The sequence below is a fragment of the Abramis brama genome (assembly GCF_963993115.1).
Source record: "Abramis brama genome assembly, chromosome: 3".
Taxonomy (NCBI): domain Eukaryota; kingdom Metazoa; phylum Chordata; class Actinopteri; order Cypriniformes; family Leuciscidae; genus Abramis; species Abramis brama.
Genome location: NC_139965.1, coordinates 48,799,714 through 48,824,782, shown reverse-complemented (window position 1 = coordinate 48,824,782; position 25,069 = coordinate 48,799,714). Strand labels below are relative to the sequence as shown.

General features: G+C 35.9%; 1 protein-coding gene across 13 annotated transcripts in view; it reads right to left on the bottom strand.

The window, feature by feature from the left end:
- Positions 1-25,069, bottom strand: part of LOC311079646 (receptor-type tyrosine-protein phosphatase delta) — a 687,052-nt gene that overhangs the window by 94,310 nt on the left and 567,673 nt on the right. For 8 of the 13 annotated variants that reach the window (XM_084109251.1, XM_084109252.1, XM_084109253.1 and 5 more), the window contains exons 9-10: positions 24,051-24,199; positions 16,121-16,262 (exon numbers count right to left, since the gene is read on the bottom strand). In XM_084109251.1, coding sequence (XP_083965377.1) covers positions 16,121-16,262; positions 24,051-24,199 — 291 coding nt within the window. The remainder of the gene's footprint in view (positions 1-16,120; positions 16,263-24,050; positions 24,200-25,069) is intronic. The other 5 variants (XM_084109254.1, XM_084109247.1, XM_084109248.1 and 2 more) reach the window with 1 other exon arrangement.

The following is a 25,069-nucleotide window of genomic DNA, read 5'->3' as shown; positions in this document are numbered from 1 at the left end:
AATTGGGTCAGGCCAATCACGTCGTGTATAGAGTAGGCGGGGCGGGCTTAACATATGACGACAGAGTTGCGACGATTCCTGCTACTTGAAAACAAAGAATGATGGCTGCTGCTGGCGAACAGTCTTTCGAATCGGCTTTGTCCGCGACTCTGGAGGACTTGGAGTTAAGTTTTTCTTTGAGAAAAGAGCAAAGAACGGCACTTAAGTCATTCTTAAAAAAAGGAAGATGTGTTTGTCGTTTTGCCGGCCAGATATGGCAAAAGTTGAATCTATCAACTAACGTTAGCTCCGCTGTTGGGAAAACGCTCTGGTTGGTTGAAGCGCTGTCCTTGAAATTTGAAAGACAGCCGTTTATCCCGGCCCTCGGATTGAGCCGTGTCTATGGTGAGTTGCCAGACCAAACATCTTGATGTAGGTCTGGCTTGCCAGGCTAGCTAGAATCATGACTTTTTTTTCTTTTTTTTCAGTATTGACTTGTTACTGAAGTCGGTACTTTTGACAACACTAAGTCACAACAGTAAAAGTTTAGTTTTAGATTACATTTGCAGGCTTCCTTGATAACAACCACCAATAACAGACCATATATCAAATAATATAATCAAGGTGGAAATATATTTTCTTGTCTTTCCGACATCAGATTGTTTGATGTACGTCAAGTGCACAAAGAGAGCGAACAATCAGCCTTTCTGCAGGAGTAGGATAAATCCCAAAGTAATCTCCTCTCTGTGTCACACAATTCCTTTATTTCTCCAGAAGAGGCTTTCCCAGTAAGTCTCCATGAACACAAAGTTAATTTGTGGAAATTGGCGAGGACTGAAGCACTCGCAGCTGCCGCTGGAATGGGTTTGAAGCACGGACGTGTCGAGGTCACCAGCGTCAGGAGTTATGAAATCACGTACGGCTCCTCATTACCACCGACAGCGTGGGAGATTCCCGAGCGAAGCAGGAAGACAAAGGAAAACAATAGCATGTCTTTCTCCGCGTCCTCTGGCTGCAGACAGACGTCGCTCGCACTTTCATTTCCTCAGAGCCTTTATAATTAATTTCATTTAGGGGCTGCAGTTCGTTGGATGTTCTGCTGACTAAACCCGTTTGCCATTTGTGGGTTTATTTTGCGAAACCTCCTTCACAGCCCAGCGGCTTCCCATCGCTCATTAAACCCCGGTGTGTGTGAGGCTGCAGTTACGCAACTCATTGTTAAACACAGGTAACAGGTGATGAGTTTTAGATTAAATGAGCTCACAGTTATTCGTCTAACTCGGGCTTCGGGCTCCAAGTTTTTCTGGTTAGCATGATTCCATTAGTCCCCACTGATAGACACTGTAACTATAACATCATGCTGTCAGGGTCCCTTTTTCCATTCCGAAATGGTGGTGCATTCTGGGTACTTTGTTGTTTTAAAAATGACAAATCCATCCCTGTGACATCTTCCATGTTTCTTCACCCACTCTTCATCCAGCCACCCGACGCTGTATTTGGACGTAATTACCCAGCGGCATGTAGAGGTTCTCCTCTCAAGAGCATCATTAGTTGAATTAAGGGCGACCCGGAGGAGGTCGATTCATCTAGCAGAAAATGACTCCAATATGCAGAGCATCAAAGCCGTAAGATAAGAGCCCTTCACTCCCGCAAACTCCCCCGCTAAACCATTAGCAACTCCTCAGAAACAAGCACAAACGGGCTAGTTTCACAAAAGAGCCAGCAATTTCAGTTCCAAACTTCATGGATAGAAGGAACGGACGGAATTGATAAAACACAAACAAAACAAATTTCCAATTGGAAATTAAAGTATCCAAACAAAAACGACACACAAAATACACAAAAATCTGTTCTACTTTTTTACGGTAGCCATTTCCTCCAGTGTTTCCCAACCCTGTTCCTAAAGGCTAGGACTGCACTATTAATCAAAATAAAACAAAAATCTGGATATGGCTCAGTATTATTATCAAATTGTAAAGGCTATGATTTAATTAAAAGGTCATGAAACCCTAAACCAAAATTTCTGAGATTTTAACAGAGGTATGTGTGTTGAACACCATTGAAGACAATGTTAGCATCTGTTAGATTTAATAGTAGGGGGAAAATGGTTAAATTTTAGTTTTTATACGCTATTTTCGTCTTCCGGGTTTAAAATCTTCATTGTGTCATTGAGCACTATAGTACTTTGATGACTCATCGGTGTCTCATAATTATTAATGAGACTGAGTTTTTTATCCAATGAGAAGACACTTTCTCTTAATTATTCATGACACCACGTGGAACTTTCCAATGACAGACATGTCAAACTATGATATCGCGTAGTAGATGAGAGAGGTAATGATGGGACGCGCGTTTGTTTTCGTGGTGCAAAAGTTCCAGTGCATCTTTCCCCGCGATTCTGCCAGGGCTAGACTCCGGCCATCAACCACGGACACATCTAAACTATGGGTGTGTAGTAGCAACCATTCAACTGGAGAAAGGTGGACTTCGACCTTGTACACCAATGCAGGTTTTGGTCTTGCGAGTGATGCGGTCCCGAGGACTTTTCTATCGCTTCAGAGGTGTGTGTGTGTGTGTGTCTAAAATGTAACCCTGACCGTTTTACTTGCCTTCTGTTAAATCACTCGTTATTAAAATTTAGATATTTCGATAATGCCTCAATTGTATGGAACGTATGCTTAATTTGTGCAAATTTCTGTCACTGTACATCTTTATTATGTGGGTTTAGGGGGTGCGTAGATCTAGGATATGTAGGCTACTGAACTTTTTTTTTTAAGCAAATTTTTTTTATTTTCAAATATATGCATTTATAGTGTGTATATAAACAAATATATATTTTATAATGACATAATTATACATATACATGTGCATTTATATGTTTTAAATACAATTATAAGGTGTCAGTGTATTTCATTAGACTATAACTTTGCCAGCTATAAAAAAATCTAGCATTTCCTCACGTTTTACCACTGATTTTTAGTGACAGTCGATGACAGTTTCCCCCCCTCCCCTCTCCCCTGCCGTGCCATACCACACCCTCTCCCCTCCCTTCTTCTCACAGCCACCACGCCCAATTAAGTTGGATTTTTCAAAAAGATTGTGAGCTAGGCTTGAGCTGAAAGAGGGGGGTGTCGTGACCCTTTAAATAAAGATATGAGCTGTGTGAACAGAGTGAAGTACAGTACTGTTAATTTTCCCAAAATTGTAATGCGAAGCACTTATGAACTGATAACAAAAATAATCATAAATTGAATAAATGCAAGATTTAAGATTGTTTTAGAATTAGTATTATTATTAAATGCTTAATTTATTATTTTAAGCATTTACTTATATTGTTAAATATTTTATTTTAATAAAAAATAAAATAATGATAATAACACTTTAGTTTAGGGTCCAATTCTCACTATTAACTAGTTGTTTATTAGCATGCATATTACTAGGATATTGGCTGTTTATTAGTACTTATAAAGCACATATTAATGCCTTATTCCGCATGACCATATTGTACATCCCATCCTACCCAATACCTAAATTAAACAACTACCTTAACTATTAATAAGCAGGATTTAGGAGTTTATTGAGGCAAAAGTAGTAGTTAATAGTTAGTTAATAGTGAGAATTGGACCCTAATCTAAAGTGTGACCATACTACTACTACTACTACTAATAATAATAATAATGTATGATTATTATTACTATTATTATTTTTATTATTACTATTTTTATTATTATTATTATTATTATTAGTAGTAGTAGTAGTAGTAGTAGTAGTAGTATTAAATACTCATCTTTATTTTTTAGTGGAATATTACAAAAATAAATTAATATTGTATTAGAACTATTAGTACTTATTATTACTTATAATAATAATAATAATAATAATAATAACAATTAAATAGCCATATTGATATATCAAAAAAAATAAAAAAATAAATGATTGTTTTTATTATATATATATATATATTTTTTTGTTATTATTATTAGTAGTAGCAGTAGTAGTAGTACACATTTTAGATGTCTCACCTATCTCAATAACCCATTCAATTTCAGCTTTTGGAGCCTATACTAACAAGCTGAATTGATTAGGAAGAGTTGGAAAATGTTTATGGAATTGATGTTATTTCCCATGTGTTGTCAGATTATCCTTGACAGCAGTTTACGTCCAAACTAAAAACACGTCGGTGCAATAACTGCCCACGATGACAAGGTACTTGTTAATGAATTTTATCAAATAAACAGCACAACAGAAAATAATGATTCTATTACATATGGGATGCTCAGAATGCTTAAGAGCAGAAAACCTGAAGAAGAAAACAGAATAAACAAAACGATTCCAGGGCTCTAAAAACAAATTCATCCATGAAAAGAAAAACAAACAAACAAACATTCAACAACAACAATGAGCAAGAGCAGAGAAGAAACTAATGGAGAAAATACCACAGCCATCTGTAGGGATCGATATCCCCATCCACTTAGACCAACAAATGCACAGCCGGCACATGATCTATCAGTATTTAAGGGTATCTGTAGATTCAGAATATGGACTTCTATCCATCTGTCTTAGCAGACATGCTGATTTTTGGCTCCAAACTCACACTGTAGAATTACAGATCTCCTCCACTCCATTAATTACCAATGGGGGAATTTGGAGCAGGGCAGATCAATACGTCTAACGGCTTCGTCTTTAATTATGATAATAAATAACTCATCATTATCTGTTGTTCCATTTCTGTGATGAATGGCATTGGTGCTAATTTAAAAAGGGAAGGAGGGGGTCACGCAGAAACGGCATTGCCTCGGCAGACTCAAACAAAAGCGCGCTGACTTTATGTGCTGTCTCAGGTCCTTGTTCCCATCCTTTCTACATTTCTATTTTTCAGCTCAAAGAAAGGTTCACCTGGGTTGCGAGATAAGTCAGCATGTTTCCAAAGCACTCGGGCGTCAAAGGGTCTTCGAAAATGTCTGAAAGCGCCGGTGGGCCGTTTGTGTCTTGGCACCTCCGAGGCGGAGGGGTAAACGAAAGCACATTGTGCTCTGCTAGCTTTTCTTGCCGCCTTTCACCCTCGATGCAGCTGTCAGAACACCAAACAACAGGCACAGCAATTTCCAGGCGTCCTCCCTCTGCGGGTCCGCGAACACACACCTCGCTCAAAGACGGCGAGAGCGCTGAGGCAGCGATTCGTCTGGATGGCCGTTTGAACGCTAAGTCAATGCCTTTGTTTTTCTGTCAGGAATTTAAATTATACCTCGAGATCCGGACTTCCTGCACGACTGCCCGACGACTGTTTGCTGAAGATTACGCCTCCGTTCAAAGCAAAAGTTGAGGGACAGTCAAATTCTGTAAATCTGATGCACATTTAGAAGAAAAAAAAGGTGCCGCCGTTCCGACTTTGGCACGGATATTTCCGGATTACCATAAAATAGGCTTTGTCTAGACGCAACTCAACTCAGCAGAGAATGGAGTGTTTCCCGTCGCTGTCATCTGTTATGATCGGGGCAGCTTTTCACTGGATTTGCCAGAGTTCCTCTAGTTCCGCTATGGGAATCAGTTTGCATTGGAACGGCACAGAAACAGACATTTGAAAGAAAGAGCAGCTGTTGGACTTTCCCTCCATGACATAATGGTTTTCCTGCTTCTATTGAGACATTCATCTATCCTCACTGTAAAAGATGAATCTTTAAATGCCATCATCAACTAAACTAAGATACATGTATTGTTTTTAACAACCACGCACTTTAACTTCAAATGGCAAGAATCCAAAAAGAGGCACTAATGATTCACAAATAAAATGCAAAATTGGGAGAGTGTTGATCATCAACTTCAAAAGGCAAAAGTAAATATTATATGAGAGGTTTTATTTGCTGTTCATTTTCTGCAACCCCATCACCACAACATGTGGAATGAATACAGTTTTTAAACTCTTATTTGTGTGATTTGTTTTTTTGTCACTACATATATTTGCAGACAAAATCTTGGCAATAGAAGGAGCAATAACAGGGTTGCTTTAGACCAGAGGTCTTCAACCCTGTTCCTGGGGACTCACTGTCCTACAAAGATGATATGCTTCTGCACAAATGAATATCACACCAATGTGATTTTCTAGTGACTCCAAAGAGCATGATTAGCCAGTTCAGGTGTGTTTGATTAGGATGGGTCCCCAGAAGCAGGGTTGAAAACCTCTGCTTTAGGGTCTGTTTAGACGACACCGTTTTCATCTAAAAACGTACAACTTTTTATGCGTTTTGGCCATTAATTTACACGACAACGTTGTTTTGGGTGCCTGAAAACGCAAACTTTTGAAAACAGGTTTCAAAGTGCACGTTTTTGAATATGGTCTCAGTGTAAACAACAAAAAACACAAATCTCTAAAGATGATGACATCATTCACATGCATATTACGTGTTCAATCTATAGTGTTTCATCGCCATCTAATGGCCTGGCAGAAGAATACAGCGTTTTTACGCGGATCTGTGTGAATGGGGATCATTTTGACAATGGTGTCGTCTGTACATGGAAAACTCAAAGGAAAAACTTCTCCGTTTTAAGCATATCATTGTCGTGTAAACGTACCCTTAGACTATATAAAACGTCACTGAGTCTAGCTAGTTTGGGGCCAAATGGTGGTTACTTATAAACTTATCCCACAATAATTTTCTTTACAGGGTTGATGGTTGAGTTTGATGGTAACATTTTTCAATAAGGTTAAATTTCTTAACATTAGTTAAGTAGTTAGCATGAACCAAAAATTAATTTTAACATTTTCTAATATATGATTCAAATGATCTAAATAATGGGACCTCATTGTGAAGTGTTACCATATATACCCACCTTCCTGGGTGTCAAACGATGTCATTTGTGAAAATGTAATTCAGATGATGGCAAAATATGGGGCAATACTGAATATTAGGTTTTTCATAACTAAATTACTTTATAAAAACTAAAGTTCATAATATTTCATAATATAATGAATGACTTTATTCCATAGACTATACAAAATTATGGTTGTAATTATGTATAGTAAATACATATTATTTTATGTATTAAAAAATACATTAAAATACCCCCCCCCCCCCCCAAAAAAAAATGGTTTTAAGTCAGTTATTTATATCTTTTGCTGTAGTGTGTCAGTAGGAAATATCAGTTTACATTTCAAAACATTCTTTTTTGCCATTAATTGTAATAATACAGTGAGATTTGTGTATGCACATTCAGTCTGAAAACAGCCGGTATGATCTGATCTCACCATCATCGAGTCCATCTGTGATTACATGAAGAAACAGAAAAAACTGAGACAGACTAAATCCAGAAGAACTGCGGGAACGTCTCCAAGATGCTTGAAGAAACCTTCCTGCAAAGCTACCTGAAAAACTATGCGCAAGTGTACCTGGACAAAAGCCGTTTTAAACGCAAAGGGTCATTACACCATATATTGATTTTATTTTAAATTTAGAAGTTAAATCATAAATAAATTCAATTTGTGATTTTATTTTTGAAAGCATCCTCACTTTACAGCATTTTAACACAAGTGCCAGTACTTTTCACAGTACTGTAGCTTTGCAGGAAGGTTTCTTCAAGCATCTTGGAGACGTTCCCGCAGTTCTTCTGGATTTAGTCTGTCTCAGTTTTTTCTGTTTCTTCATGTAATCACAGACGGACTCGATGATGGTGAGATCAGATCATACCGGCTGTTGTCAGATTCCTTGTGCATACAGAAATCGCACTGGATTATTACAATTAATGGCAAAAAGAATGTTTGGAAATGTAAACTGATATTTCCTACTGACACACTACAGCAAAAGATATAACTGACTTAAAACCTTTTTTTTTTTTTTTTTTTTTTTTTACATGTATTAACCCTCTGGGGACCACAAACGCGCCCGCGCGTTTTGCTCGTTTTTTTTTTTTAGCAATGAAAATAAACACTAAATGCTCTGTTAATTTTGATCTTTCATTTTCGTGTAATACATCAATCGATCCTGTTCAGTTTCTATTTTTTTTCTGTATACTCACAATAAAAATAAAGTGTTTTGCTTTTTGACAAATAAAGAAAAATTAACATGATGCGATTTCTGCCTTCTCTCTGTCAGTAAACTCCCATTTGAAACACGTTCGAAAATGATCTATAACTCCGCGAAAATTCAGTCAAACAGGCAAACAGACCCACGGGCATAAAGCTTGAGATCGCATCTTTTAAATGAAGTCATTTATATAAAAAACAAATATTCTCAGCTTCTGTAATCTGTATAAAAAGAGAGCGACTCCTGTCGAGCTCATTCACAGTAATGTGACCACTCCCCGGAGAGCGCGTGCTATTCAAACGCAAATTCTGAGAACTATTTCAGAGCTGTGAAACGCCCACATCAGCTGTAAACAAAGCGCGTTGCGACTCCTCGCGAGTGAGACATTATAGCCTACCTTATGGAGAAAAGATTCTTCAGAACAGTGCTGATGAGGAGCAATATCTCCTGAAATGAGGAGCAGATTCCGCTGAGGAGTGAGGTAGGCTGTTTTCTTTTCTCACGTGTGGAATAACGTTATGGAATAACGTTAGTGTAGGCCTATGTAAACCGCAAAAAGATGAATCGCATTTCTATAATATGACTCGCCTTTCTGTGAGATGAATGAAGGGGACATATTTGTAAAGACTGTTTAGCCTAAATATGAATCGCGCGTCTGTGTGTGAAAGAATAAACTGCTTTGCTATAGCCTACTGAGATGAGTAAAAATCGACTGGAATATGTTGAAATAAAATGTATTTGTATAAGCAACGTATTAAACTGCAAAAAAAATACTATTTTTGTCAAAAATAAATTCATAGACTAAGATGTTAGATGTTCCAATGTTGGCTATATTCAAACTAATGAATACATATGATAAAATGTAGGCCTATAATCTTCTTTTTTTTTTTTTTTTACAAAGAAAGAGTACACTTGAAATATTGTTGAAATTGTAATTATTGTTGTAATTGTAACATTTTGAATAAAATAGCAAAACATATTTACAAGAGAGATGTAAGCGAAATCTTAAATGGTCAATATAAGTCTTCTTCTAAATACATCTTTTGTTCTTGCATTGTGGCTCAGTCAGTTTCACACCTGAGTGAATGGCTCATTATGCAGAGTGGGTGGGACATTCATAATCTAAGGTGTAAACTACTCCTCCCCCTCGCATATTGGCTTTCCAAGCAAAACCTGTTTTACACCATTTAAATCAATGTAATTTTTTTTGTGAACGATAAAGCAAGACTATTTTTACATCATTTTGAAGCTAGAACTCAAAGGGACAACATCCATTAGTCAAAAGTCTTGTGGACACATATTTAATATGTGTTTTGTGGTCTTAATTCAGCAACTTTCATTTTAATTTTTTTCAATAACCACGCATAAACATTATTCTCTTAAAAATACAAACATCTACATACACGTTGCTCGCATATTATGGTAGCCCTGTTTGTGCTATATAGAGTGAATTTACACCTTTGCCATTAACATGTTTATAAATAACTGAAAAAAGCACAAATGTCAAGGCATGTCAGAACATCTCAAGGACCCCAAAAACAGCTTGGTCCCCAGAGGGTTAACATGCCTAAGACTTTTGCACAGTACTGTATATACACACACACACACACACACACACAGTATACATACACATATACATATAAAATGATGGGGTCAGTGCCTCTGGGTCTTTAACATCAGATGACGCCACAGGAAAGTGCTGATGATATTCACTGGCTGACTGTGTGAGTGGATGTCAAATGGACACCAGGTCACAGCACATTGAACTAAATGAATTCAGTTAATCTCTCTGATGTTTCTCCATCCCTGGAGCCAAATTGTGACGCTAATATTCCCCCTTAGGGTAATTTAAAACCCTTTCAGTTTTCTCCATGTCTAGTGGCACTTCACTTTTCCAGAACTCTCCTCTTTATCCCACTCATATACTCATCCTGCATCCTGCAACCAAAAGCTGTTTCCATCACGCATCATTATTTGCTTCGATGCTCCATTTTAGACTAGATTTCCTGTCTTTAACAAAGCTGTGCACATTTTTTACAATGTAATATGTTTAAATGAATTAAATTATGTCATCTAATGTTCCAATGCTGGTGTTATTTGTTCCAAAAAGGACAATATGACTTATGCACTATATTTCAAGTCTTCTGAAGTCATGATTTTATGTGTGAGAAACAGACCCAAATTTATGTATTTTACTCATTATCTCCCCCTCTCCTGAAGCATATGTGCACCAAGTTTGTCGTCACTTATGTTTAAATGTGTCTAAATATATACACAGATATGGTCACGTATGGAATAGAGCAGCTTGAACATTCTGCTAAACATCTCACATGTGTTTGAAACAACGTTATGGAGAATAAATGATGACTGAGTGATCATTTTCAGGGGTTTTTTGAGGCAAGATATTTTGCTAAATGTATTACAAGAGTGTGTTGAAATGTATTGGTGCTACCAGCAACATTTGCGGTTTTCCCAGATTTTTTGTTTACTGTGATGTATAATGCATTGTGCCTGTGACCTTGTTGGCAAATATCGCCTGCAATTCCCACCCTGTGAAAGGACCGAACACATTGGTCCCAGTTCAGTGGGTGCATTCATGAATAAGACATGACCCATATTCCCACACAACACAGAACGGCCGATTGAACGGCATGTTTTTAGGAGAAGAAAAGTATGTCGGGGCTTAACTGAGGCAAAGGTGCTTTAATGCTAAGCTTGTTTTTGACGCTGGTGTAGTCTGCCGCAGCCTGATATCTTACGGCGGAATACGTATTAGTTTTGTGTCATTATTCATGCTCAAACGATGCTGCTTGCCCAATGGCTGAATGTGCAGTAATTACTACAACTCTGCTTCCTTCATTTATATTAATGTTTAAATATTTGTTTAGGGCTTTCTGTTCATAATTATAACATTTCCATCCAAATCGTCATTCCACGTGAGGCTCGAAGAGAGAGCAGGGTGTTTTAAATAGCATGCTACCATCTACTCATACTATGTTTGCAGTACATATACTGGCCCAGTATGTAAGTTTGCTGTACACACTGAATGTCAGATGAGTTACGGCAGACTATAGCAGCTCTCTGTGTGAAATACTGAATAACACACTGCATTGTGCTCAACTTGACCTTCCATTCCAGTGTGACGAACGAGTCGGAAGTCATTTTTAATCTTCCTTGACTCATTATTGGATTGGACAGCCTGAGTTAAGACATTTTGCATACAATTTGCTAAAGGTAAAATAATCATTTTTATTTCCACGATGATTAATTCACACTTGATCTTAATATATAAATCATTTTGAAGAATACATTTCTTTGGTTTTAACGCCTTGAATTGTAATTAATATCTGTTTTATCTCTAGGTTGTTGGGTAAAATAAAAAAAAGATATATTCTTTGAAATATATAACAACATTATTCCGTCATTCCGTGTCAAATCAACCAAATTTCGGAAACTTCCCTGGCCCAAATTTTTAATTATTGTTATTTTTTAAATTAAATCAAAGCTATATGCAAATGTATATAATAATCCTAATAAAAGTGACGAAAGCATGTACAATTACTAAGACTAAAACTAAAATCAAACCTGAAAAAAAAAAATGCTAGTTAAAAAAACCCAAAAAACTACAGAAGCAGTGATATAATGACACAATCTCGATTAAAATCATTGTGTATTTGTAATAGGAACAACTTTGACAATTGTCTTTCTTTCATACAGTATTGAACTGAATATTGTGATAAATGTTGCACCTCCTGGCATATGTTTCTCAGACCCACAGATGGCAGGGAGATCTGTGAGTTATGAAGGACATGTTATGTTGTGTGTTCTGTAACATTCCCCTCAGTCTCCCCTGCTGTTCACATCATATCTTTACAAACAGGCAGTATAGACTGCAGTGTGCACTGTGCCATATGCAGTGAACACTAGGACTGTTTTCTGAACATATCCAGAGAGATTTGCAGACTTTCCCCCTGATTGAGTTCTGCAGTGTGTGTGTGTGCGTGTGTGTGTGTGTGTGTTCTAAGCGACGTGCCACTATTGTGTTGCAGGTTTTATCAGGCCTGAGCTGCAAACAGAAATACTCTCCCTCCAACAACAGATGTGGCCACAAAGGAGCTAGAAGGAGGGAGAATATAAGAGAAAGTAGAGGAAAAATGTTTTGTCAATAACCATGCAAATATTTGGAGGTGGAAAGCATAATCTTCTCTCCCATTTCTTCCATTTTAGGTCGGTGGGTTCTTCCTCAAACCAAACTACCAGATTAGTAACTGCGTTTCGTAATTCCATTAAAAGATAAGTCAGGTAAAAGCCTTTCAGAACACAGAGACATTGGATTTAAATGGTGAAGCCTGCAGTTTCACTGTAAAAACAGAGCATTTTCACTCCGTTTTCTCCACACGGGCCCTGCCACATCCTTACAGGGCAACTTTGTAAAAATGTTGTAAATGTAGCATAAAATTAGAGTTATATTGATGATGCTGAAGCTAGCGAGCGGGAAAGCCCGTTCGCTAATTAGAATATTAATCAACCCCTTTAAAAAGCTCCAAGGTCAGTGAGAGCTGAAGGAGCTTTTACAGTTTTCAGGCTCCATCCGTGGGAGGCTTTTCTAGAAATAAAATGCAGGCGCAGACGGCCAAATACTCTAAAACACACAGTACCGGACAAGTTTTATGATTTTGAAATAAGTCTCTTATGCTCACCAAGGCTGAATTTATTCGATACAAATGTAATAAAAACAATAATATTGTGAAATATTATTACAATTTAAAATAACTTTAATTTTAATAGATTTTAAAATGTAATTTATTCCTGTGATGCAAAGCTATTTTTAGCAGCCATAACACCAGCCTTCAAAGTAGAAGAGGAAGAATGTTTCTTGAGCAGCAAATCAGCATATTAGAATGATAACTGAAGGATCATCTGACTCTGAAAACTAGAGTAATGATGCTGAAAAATCAGCTTTGACATCACAGTGTCACAACTCCTGCTCTGGACTCTTGTTTTAGGTTTAAGTTTTTTACTGTTACCTGTTTAGCTTATAGTCGGTTTGTAGTTTTCTTTGTTGATTAGTTTCATTTATTTGTTCTCATGTGTTTTTGTTATGCTTGTTTGCCCTTCATCCCTGTCTGTATTTAAGTTTTTGTCTGTGTCCAAAATCGTATACTATCTTGAGTAGATAATTATTTTGAATAAGTAAGTGCTTTGCAACCGATAAAAAATATGTTCTATATAGTATGAAGTCTTTGTAGTATGAATGTAATCCGGACATGCTACATTCATCATGTTGTTGTTGTCATGTGACCTATAGCATCAGTTGCATCACTTCACTGCCATTCACAAATACTGTGTACACTTCAGAATCAGAATCAGTGGTAGGTTATCCAGGTACTTTTTGTCTACTCTTTTATGAGTACTGTGAATTCGGACTACTTCTTTTGTCACATACAGTAGGTAGTCACCAGAATGTCTATTACAGCCACCCCAGCCGCCGCGGCAAAACCACTGCGGCAAAAATAAACATTTCAAATTCATTCACGAAATGACCGCCAGGTGGCGCAAAGGGATATTGTGCAAAACAGCAGCAATTGCCGCATTTTTAAATGTAAGTGCATTTTTTTTGTGCAAAAAAACAACAAAAAAACCCCCCCGCTTTATTCACAAATCGCACCCTGGTTGTAAGGATCCAAAGATCCCTGTGGAATTTAATATTGAGTTGAACATTTTGTTCATGACAACAAATGAACATGCGTTTGAAAATTGTATTTAGTTTTGCTTTGAAAAAGCTGGCCCAAACCAAAGTAGCTTTTTAATTCTTCAATTATTGAAATAATGAAATATTTAGTTAATAAACTTTTATGACAGAAATATGACAGTTTACAGAAATTTATGACAGTTTACAATGTAAACTGTCCTGACACTTTATTTAAACCTTGAAATGTGTGATGGGGTTTCAGACATAATTAATTTTAGTGTTCTTTTACATTTTCATTGGTTTTTATATTGAAAGCAATGCTATTTAGTTAGTCTGTTATTCTTTATATTCAAGTCAACAAAATCAGTCTTTTTCTGATTTGTTCAATGTATGGATCTGTTTTTTTTTTTTTTTAATTGCTGCCGGGTATCACTGTCAGTCATCTCAATTTTGTGAATGATTCACAAAACAATAATTTAGCAGATTAAAAACGAGCTTCATCATCTTCATTTTTTGGTGCGATCGGCTGATAATCTTCAGTTTTGTTGTCTATGCAGCGGCTCTACTGGAATGTAGCAAATTTATGTTGTAATGTGTAAAATGACCATTAATAATAATATTAATAAAAATGACAGGAAAACACAACAAATCAAATCAAACACAACAAAGCTCTGAAAAGTGTTTCGAATCAATAAATGAACATTTCAAAAGTTTTTATTTTTGACAAATATTAAACTAGAGACAAAATTATGGAAGATGGTAGAGCTGAGATTCGATCTCGGAACACTTGAAGCTCCGCAAGGCCAGAGCTATCGTCTGAACGCTGTATAGAGATTGAGCTTAAGGTCTTATGCTCATGCAAAGCCTCATTGATGTAGCCTAATATTTTTTATGTTGAAATGTTTTCATTATTCATTAAAGAAAATTATGCTAATCATAACAACCTACTGTAGGCCTATTTAATTATTAATAAAGAATGCTAAAACACAAATGATACCGACTAACATCGGTTAGCAAGTCCTGATCAATGTTTTAATTTCACAATCATTTAGTTTAATTTATTTCACTGTTATGTTTCAGTTAACAAATCTACTGACAAATTAAAATAACACCAATTATAAGACACATAACCTATTGACATGCATAACCTTTCTAAATTATAGAAAAATTGGACACACAATGTTAACGTTTAGCCTACTTTGCTTAAATTTGATGCCATAATAGAAGCCTACATTTGTTTCAGTTCTAAATTTGTACTGTAATTTCAGTATTGTGATTATGAATTCGTTTAATTACAATGTTTCACTTGAATTGATCTGCAACAGCTCTCAATGAGCCACGACGCGGCGGCAGATTATGCAATAGAGAGAATAAACTGACATTTTTCAAAGTCTGTGATTGTAGCGCGCGCCTCTTAGCGGTAATAGGCAACAAATACACACCCGCAATTTTCCCGCAGCGGTAAAAGTATTATTCTGGTTGAGTACCAACTGTACAGTTTTTTTTTTTTTTTTGGCCAAATATACAGTAGGCAAGTATGTGATTTCAGATGCAGCCCTTGTGCTTTCCTTGTTCAGTGTTTGGTGTTCGGTGTTGTGTTTTTGTGCATGTATCACATGCCTTCTTTTCAGTACTGCCTTTCTCTGTGTTTTGCCTTTGTTTGCTGTTGCCTGTTATTTTTGTTAATAAATATTAGGGGTGTAACAATATATCGTGTCACAATATATCGCAATACAAAAATGCAACAATATGTATCGTGAATAGTTCACCCAAAATAAAAATTACTATGTGAGAAAAAAATGTAGTTTTCAGAGTTTTAGTGTCAGTCCTACATTAAAATATTATATATAATGTTGAATATAATGTATAATAATGCAATAGGGGAATATCTGTGTAAAAAAGTGGCCTACATTATTTTAAATGTATCTAGTCAGTGACAGAGAAACATATTCGTCTAAAATAACTCTGTATTTTCAGCTTCAGAATCATGAATATTTGTATTCTGGTGTCTCTATTGTCCTGTGCTTTGGGTTTCCAGCACCAAGTCCAAGAATATTCATTTATACACACAATTTAATATCAAATTTATCAGTTTAATAAACAGTAAATTTTTTGTTAACCTTTTATCATATGTCTTGGAGTATCGCAAGAAAGAAACCTAAAATTCTCGGGACAGCAGCATGTGTCCAAATTTTAATCTTAACCGTTCTATTTCATCAGAAACGATCTGTAAACAGGGCTTTAAGTGTAAAATACCGAACTTGTCCTTTAAAAAAAATATTCCAATTATTCAAAAAAATGTACCGGTAGTGTACTCACTGCAGAAAGATACAAACAGACAAAAAGAACAAATAGACAAAACACGTACCTGTGAGGGCTGGAAGGCAATGAGAGAGCAAAGGTTAGCGAGTGTTATTCGTCATAGACCTACCACGTAAAACAGTGAGTCGTGTCGTGGCGCTCGTCTCCCCAACACTGTTGGAGGCGACGCATTCGTAAATGGCTTCATCGCGCGGCGTCCGCAGCGGCTGGATTCTCAGCACTGAGCCTGATCCATCATCGAACTCTATAACCTACAGGTGCGAGAGACAAGATATGTTACGAGAGTTTTTTTTGTTCACGATTGACGACAGAGAATCATGCTCACACACACACACACACACACTTCATCCTGACAGATAGCTATGGACAGACAACAGACCATCATTTACTCAACCTGATGCAACAGTATGAACACAGGACACAGAAACACAGAAAGTCTGGTTAAGGTTTTCGGCAAATCTGCGATTTGTTCCCTGGGAAATATTTATAATTGCTGATATGTTGGTGTTTTCTCATTCTGAAGCCCAGTGCAAACTGTTAGATTTATTTGTTTATTTTTATTTTGTGTCCTAAATTATGTATTTTGTGAGTCAATACGATATGAGACTTATGAGATCAGACTGCACGACAGGAATAGTATTTTATGTCAGACTGGACGATAGACAGATTAGCTGAGACTCTGGTCAAGTCTGACTACACTTATAAATTATACGTTTAGGTTGCACGTGAGGGGGGAAAAAAGTAGCACGATTCTTTCTGCCAGTCGGGCTGCAGCAGAGAAGCTGTATACAGCTTTGCAAGAATCGCCAAAAATTCCATGATGGGCCCACGGAAGAATTCCGTGAAATGAACACGGCCCCTTAAGTTAAGGAAAAGGGTGTGGGTGGGCTTACGTTTCCATGACACGCGGGACAACAACGGGACGGTTGGGTTTAGTAAAAGAAGAACGGGACGTTTGGGTTTAGGAAACTTGACACGCGGGAACGATCCCCGGTCTTCTGGGTGAAAGTCCTGTGTTGTTTGACCCATCCACCACGCAACCAAACCGGATTTTCTGCCTTTCATACTACTCTCTACCGTAGTCGCTCTTAATGCTACGGAATCGTGCTGACCATCACGGAAAAAAAACAGATAAACGTGTCCGTGTACACAAATCAATAGATTAAATTACGTGACCATTTCACGAACTGCCGTGAGACTGGGCTGGTCTGACAGGGTGGGGTGCGTGGCATCACGATGGTGGCTCTCCATCGTGATGTTGGTCAGCCGTGATGGCCGATGATATCGTCCATCGGCACAACCCTATTAAGTCAATTTTATTTAATACATAAATCATTAGCATAAGTCCACTGGTTGTGTACATATAGGAGTTAACTTCAAGTTTACTCAAAAGCACAGTTAGAATACTTTAGATCTAATAGAGACATGGTAGTATACTTGCATTATAAATAAGTTAAAGAAGTAAAGTGTGTGATGTTAAGTTAATTTAAAGAAAATGAATAGTTATAAAAACTAATAGTTTACTGAGTGTACTTCAAAGTGTACTTTCATAAACTAAAAAGTGGGCTATAAGTATATAGCTAGTAAACTTACAGTTTACTTAGATGTTCACTTGTAGTATAGTTGAAATATAAAAGTGAAAACTTAGATTTAAACTAGTTATGTACTCAAAGTTTACTACTGTTACTCCTCAAATACACTTCAGGGCTCTACAGTGCGCCCATTTCACTCGCACATGCGAGTAACGTTAAATATTTCAGCGTGCGAACGTGAAAAAATATTTGGGCGCACTCGTGCGAGTGACACAGCATTTTTCTATAGAAACAGCTGCAAATACATCATCATGAGGAGGGGCAGAGTAGGACACTATATTACCGGGAGATCAATTATTTAGGCCTAAATCTTCATTAGCTAGTCTGTAGCCTCATACAAAAAACTAACTTACAGTGCCCACACACGAACTATTTTAGGGCCCTATAATTTCCGCGATCACGGAATCGCGGAATTGGCAAATTAACGCGGAATCTAGTGTCAACGCGGAATTTTACATATTTGGAATAAAATTCTGTTTTTGTGTGGGAGAAAAACGTATGTCTGAGGAAAATCGCATATTACTGAAAGAACGAGCAGAGAGAGAGGCCCGGTCGCGCGCGCGTCTTCAAACTGTCTTGCTCTCTCTCACTCCCTCGCGCTTATTAATCTAAATCAATTGAGAATTGGCACAATGGTAAAAGATCGGAAGAACGAGATTTCACGTGGAGCATTCGGATATTTTTTTTTCCTGAATTAGGCTAACGTTACCGCTGTGTGTGAATTGTGCAAAAAAAATAACTTTTTTACCTTTCCTTCTTCTCTGAAAAGCGTTCCGCCCATTCAGCTGACATAAAAAACACTTTCAATAAACTAAACAAAACCTATCCAATGATGAAATGTTTTCTGTGTTGACAAATCTTGTGCGATGTCCTAAAACTGCCGGGATAATCACACAACGCGTACAAGTCTGCTAATGATACGTCCGATTCGCGAACTAATGACTCATTTGAACCGATTCACTTTAATGAATGGTTAAAACAACTAATCTATCCAACACTGAATCGGTTCGGTGTATAACAAAATCGGTAACACTTTACAATAAGGTTCCATTTATTAAACTCTAGTTAACTAGATCAGTTAACATTAACTATTAATAAACTGCACTTCTACAGCATTTATTAATCTTTATTAATGTTAATTTCACCATTTAGTAGCCTACATTATTTAAATGAAAAGTTGTATTTGTTAACATTAGTTAGCTTAATGCACTGTGTGAAGTAACATTAAAAATACAGGGTTAGGGTTAACTAAGATTAACAAAGATTAATAAATACAGTAACAAATGTATTGCTCGTGGTTCATGTTAGTTAGCCTAATACATTCACTAATGTAAACAAACCAAACCACATTTAACATCTCTTAAAATGAGAATTTTGTTTGTTACCTCAATAAATTTAGGGTCATTCCTATTTTATTTGTGTACATTTTAATCATTAACATTAAAAACACTCTTTTTACGTAAAGGGTAAAAAAAAAACTGAATTCCCAAAAATTAAAACGGAAAAAACGGAATTTGGGAAAAAATAAAACGGATTTTATAGGGCCCTACTAATTCGGATCAGCACAGAGGGGCCCTCCCTGGAACTGTTTGATCCTACAAAATGTGCTGAAAATTGTCTGTCTGCTGGAAAGAGGTCAAGGCGACCAGGCTACAAAGCTTGGCCAAGTGACTCAGACATGATCTTCATTTCAGATAAAATGTGAAACATACATAGGGCCTACATACAATGATAAATTAAATCTACATGACGATAAAATAGAATTAAATGAAAATCTTTTGTTTGAAAGTTTTGGTCTGATGTTCTTAACCTTACAGTGAGCATTGTAAATTTAATTGTTGAATAATTCTAATAATAAAACTATAATGATAAACTTATACAACAAAAATGACTGTGCCCCCAAATACAGTATTTGTCTGTGCTCCTAAAAATTTTTATTTAGGCGCACCAGTGCTCCTTGTTCAAAAAGTAAGTGTAGAGCCCTGCACTTAAAAGTATACTTGTATAAACTAAAAAGTGAGGCACTTCAGTCCCCAGAAGTTTTGAAATAGTTCCCTTCCAAGTATACTACTAGTACACTGATATTGGTATACTTAACTATATAAAATATACTTGAACTTAAGTTTACTTAATAAAATGAACTTAAAGTATATTTCATTTTTGTAAGGGTGGGTATCCTTGACACACAAACCCAAATATGCTTTTGTACTAAAGTCTGCAGTGTTTTCTCTGGAAAAGATGGAATTTGTGAACTGCTCAATCTTCATCTCAAGGTCATTTTTTGTAGTGCTGTCATAACATAAGAAATGGTAAATAAGATATTTATGCTGCATTTTATAAATACTGAATGGTTCTCTCACACTCGCGTCAATAGCAGCTGTGCTCATATTGCTTCTTCATCTGAAGGTCACCACAACGGGACTGGCACACTAAACTATTGACACTGTCAGAAGAAATCATCAGCTGTTGGTGAGCATGTCACTCTAAAAGATTCAAGACAGTTTTGCCCTGCCACAAAATAAATATTTTACGATGACTGAAATCTGCCTCAGATGGTAAAAATTATATGGTGTCTACTGTCCACATCGCCAAGGGCATGTGCAACGTTCAATTTTTCTTTTGCACTACAAGTATACTCTGAACTACACAACAAGTGAACTTATAGGTATACAGATAGTTTACTTGTTTTATAGATCTAGTCTACTTTTATTCATTAAATACACACAATTTATTAAAGTACACTTTGAAGTATACTTGAAGTGAATTTAACATACTGTAGGTGATTCAGTTGATTTTTATACTTGAAATAAAGTTAAGTTTAAGTCATTATTTAGTAAGGCACTGGAAAAATTTACTTTTTTGAATACTTGTCAGTATAAGCCAAATACAATGAAGTGTAATTTTGTTAAGTATGTCTCTGAAAAGAACATAATCTCTCATAACACTCGTTATGATTTTGTTTATGATTTTTAGTTTAAAAAGAAGTACTGTATACTTACAGAACATTTAAACATATTTTTTGTAAGGGAAGACAGATTGTCTTGTACGATTCATGCGTGCATGTTATTCCAAATTAAAGAAGATTGTGTTTGTAATATTCAAAATGTAAGCACTTGTCTGCACTTTATACAACTAATTATGCACTATAAATTACGAGACAGGTAGATAAGATAGGTACGATTTTAAAATGAGCAGTTTATTCAAATACGTATAGATCGCTGTGGAAATACGAACCGGAAGTCTAAAGACAATGAACGCAGCGATGAAAAGGGGCGGGGTTTATACAGGTTCATAATTAATTCAAAAGATCATGGTAACCCACTAGTACTGACTCAAGTATTACCAAATCCTTCAGAAGGAATTACTAATTGATTTGGATCAGTATTCTAAAGTGAAGATCATGGTAACCTACTAATAATGATTTAAGCATTACCAAATCCATCAGAAGGAATTACTATCCAAAGCCTTGGAAAAACGTACAAAGCTTACAATGACTTGAGTCAATACTTGGGAGTTACCATACTTTTCACTTTAGAATACTGATCCAAATAATTAGTAATTCCTTTAGAAGAAAGTAGTAACACTTGAGTCACTACTAGTGGGTTATTATGATCTTCACTTTAGAATTAATTATACATTATGTGTTATTCATGTTAATTATGAACCTGTATATAGTAGTTCTTATAGTATATATAATATATTATAGTATATATATATTTTTTTAGTTATTAATAGTGAACTACCACATTCGACTAAGCGCTATTACTTACTAATTCCTTAATCAGAGTTTACTGTTGGTTAATAGTAGTTACTGGAGTGTTTACTATATTGCGTTACTCAGTTGTTCCTGTGTAGTTAATCATTAATGATGGAACTGTATTCTAAAGTGTTACCAAGTTTCCTGCTGTTGGCACATCATCCTCCTTTTCTTTTTGTTTTAAAAAGCAGACTAAATAATTATCTATTTCGGATCATAATTAGCAGATGACAAGCGCATGAAGCTTTGTGTCATAATGATAAATATTTATCAAGCAGTAAAAACGCTCCTCCCAGTACAAAAATGAGGAATCTGTAGATGAGAGTTCGAAGCAAGGACTGGTGGGACAACGTTGCCCTGCACCACTTCACAGAAGTGTGCACTTTTGGGAAGGACAACATTCTTGTAATGCACTGGGCAGAAATTTGTTACCACGTTTGAAAAAAAAAAAAATTTCTTTGTGTAAAATGCTCAGTGAATGTATGAAGGCAATGCAAAATTCTTCAACCAGACGTTTCACGAGTAAACCCGGTGGCTTTAAGAATGGGATGGCCGTGCAACTTTCAGCTAGCGTGATCTGGCCCACTCTTAAAGTTGATCGTATGAAACATGAAACGAGAATGGAGATGTGACGTCACAGGCACAAAACGCCATTAGAAAGAACAACAGTAGACAGTCGATTAGCCTCAACGAGACCGACTGACGCCAGACGGACGGGACACAGGACGCTCACAGACAGTTTTAGTTGGTGGCAATTGGGGAGATGTATACTCACTTCTCACAGAACCAACCAGGACGGGTTCTCCGTTTTACAGACTTAAATACATCAGTGGTCATACTCTGTGTCTTTTCTTTCACTGTCACTTTTCACGCAAAGAAATGCGGGTATGACCACGCGCTCACGCATGCGGCTCTTGGCTAACGGAGCCAAGTAGAAACTGAGCATTAAACGAATGTTGAAAATAGTGCTGTCAAATCGATGAATCGCATCTAACATAAAAGTTTGTGTATATACATATTATTTATATATATCTACAGTATATACATACAGTATGTACACATACATACATACATACATATATATATATATATATATATATATATATATATATATATGTATGTGTACGTGCATGTATATATATATATATATATATATATATATATATATACACATACACACACACACATATGTACACACACATATTATATAAGCACAAACTTTTATGTTAGGAGATTAATGTTAGACAATTAATTGATTTGACAGCCCTAGTTTAAAGAGATAGTAGTAATGAGTAAGTTGCATGGGTGAGGGTGAAGACTTTGTTGCGAATCGAAGGTTAGCATATTAGTTGGCATGTTAGTATTGAATAGCATGTAATGAACGTTGATAAGATTTAGTTTCTGCAGGCGGAAAGGCGCCATATCAGCCGATAAGCGTCCATAGATTAGTGGCCACATGTTAGCCGAATAGAAGAGGGAAGATGGTCGAGCTGCAAGATGACGCAGAAATTAATAAAAAATCTTATCAGTGTTCAGCTGTGATGCGTTTATCATGCTGGGCTGAGGTGGCGATCCAAAAACAGATAAATAAACATTCAGGCACGTGAGACGAGAGAACATGCACTGAGAAGCAAATGAGACGCTCAACAGAAGAGAAGGATAAGCTACAAACTTTGGGGAACAAAGTGCATTTCATAAATGCAAAGCATATGCTTGACGAGAGAATCTGATCCATCATTTCTTCAAATGAAGGTCATTTTTATGATCTCTTGCTATTGAGATCAAGAGCCGGATTCACAAAACATAAACATTTTTGTTTGTTTTGTATTTTCTGTTTTCATTTTAGTTTTAAAATATATATTTTTTGTTCTTGTTATTTTATTAGTTTTTTTTTATGTCTATATAGTTTTTAAAAAAATTAATTTTCATATTTATTTTAGTTGTTGTTGTTTTAGCATAAAAATAACTAAATGAAAAATGTTCTGATAACTAGTTGAAAAAATATATATATGGTTTTAGTTTTAGTAAATGAAACTAAGGGAAATTAAGAATATTTTATTTTCCAAAAATACTTAAAGTTAAAATCTTTTTTCTTGCCATAGCTCATAAGACACAATTTAAGAATTCAAATTCTTTAAAATAATGTTACAATAATAATACTAAAGTTTTTAAAGTTAGGATAACCTCCAACTTGTCTTAAATGAAATTAAATGAATTTTTGCTGGATTCAAAATAGGCTAAATTAAAAACTTTACAAAGACACATCCAATAGAGACCTCTTTTTTATTATTATTTTGTAATTGTGGTATAATTTTCAGCATTTCAAGCTAGTAGAGAAAAAAAAAAAAAAATGTTCATGCTTTTACACCAATGCTTGTCATTTTATTTAAAAACTATATACATTTAAGATGATCTTAAGAAAATATTCGAGAACTTCTTATGACTGTGTTTTTTAAGTATTGCACTTAGGAACATTATTATAATCTTCTCAGGATTTATTTGAACAGCTTTCACAAATTTTGATAAAGATTTTTGTGAATTCGGCCCCAGGCCATGAGCAATCATGCACGTTAGTGGTGTGAGAATATGAAATGGATGGGCGTGGCCGAAGTGGTGGGTGTGGTCAATGGGGGCGTGGTTATCGTTAGCATTCACTTGTCGAGCATTTTACATCAGAACAATAGACCTAATACCTCAAAACGCTGGTTGCTCACTCTCTTCCCCTTCTTGTTCCACACGATTTTGGGCCGTGGGTCACCTGTGGCCTGGCAGATGAAGGAGGCAACGCCGCCCTGAACACCCGTCTGATCGTTCGGGGTTCTTAAGAACTTCGGTGGCGCTGAAAGAGAGAAAGTGGGAAGAGGTTATGGTTACACAACTTATTCAGGCGGATTATTGAACAGAGGTCGGAGTTTGTGTGCATTGCGCTCTTGGGGCGAGACATGGTTATACAACACAGCAGTAAATGAAAAAAAAATTCAATCAAATGAACAGAGGAAAGATGTGAAGATAATCCCATGAACGCAGAAGGCTGCTGATGTCGCAGAAATCAGAGGATCATGCTGACTCATAAATATAAAATGCCTCTGATTATTGTTCCTAATTTTGTAATGTACTGAAAAGTTAAATTTGCCAATATATATATATATATATATATATATTATATATTTATTTATTTATTTTTTATTTTATTTTTATATATATATATATATATATATATATATTTATATATTTTTTTTTTTATGTTTGTCCCTGATTTTTTTTATTACTGAATTTTTAAATGTACTTTTTTTTTTTCTGGTTAATTTGGTAAAAAAAAACAAACAAACATTTTATCTCACAATTCTGACTTTTTTTCACATAATTGCCAGTTTATGTCTTACAACACTGAGAAATAAAGCCAGATTTGGCAGTTACAAACTTGCAATTGCAGGGAAAAAAGTCAATTGCGAATTATAAACATGTAGTTGCAAGAAGTAGTCAGGATTGTGAGTTTATATCTCGTAATTCTAACTTTTTGGTTACCCTTTATTTTAAGGTGAAGTAGTTACATTGTACTTACTCAAATAAGTACTATAGTATTTATTACTATACTATAGTAGTAGTAATATTAATTAACTGCATGTACTTACTATAGAGTTACAGTTAGGGTTAGGTTTAGTGTTAGTTACTTGCAATTTACTGCTATTACTATAGTAAGTACATGTAG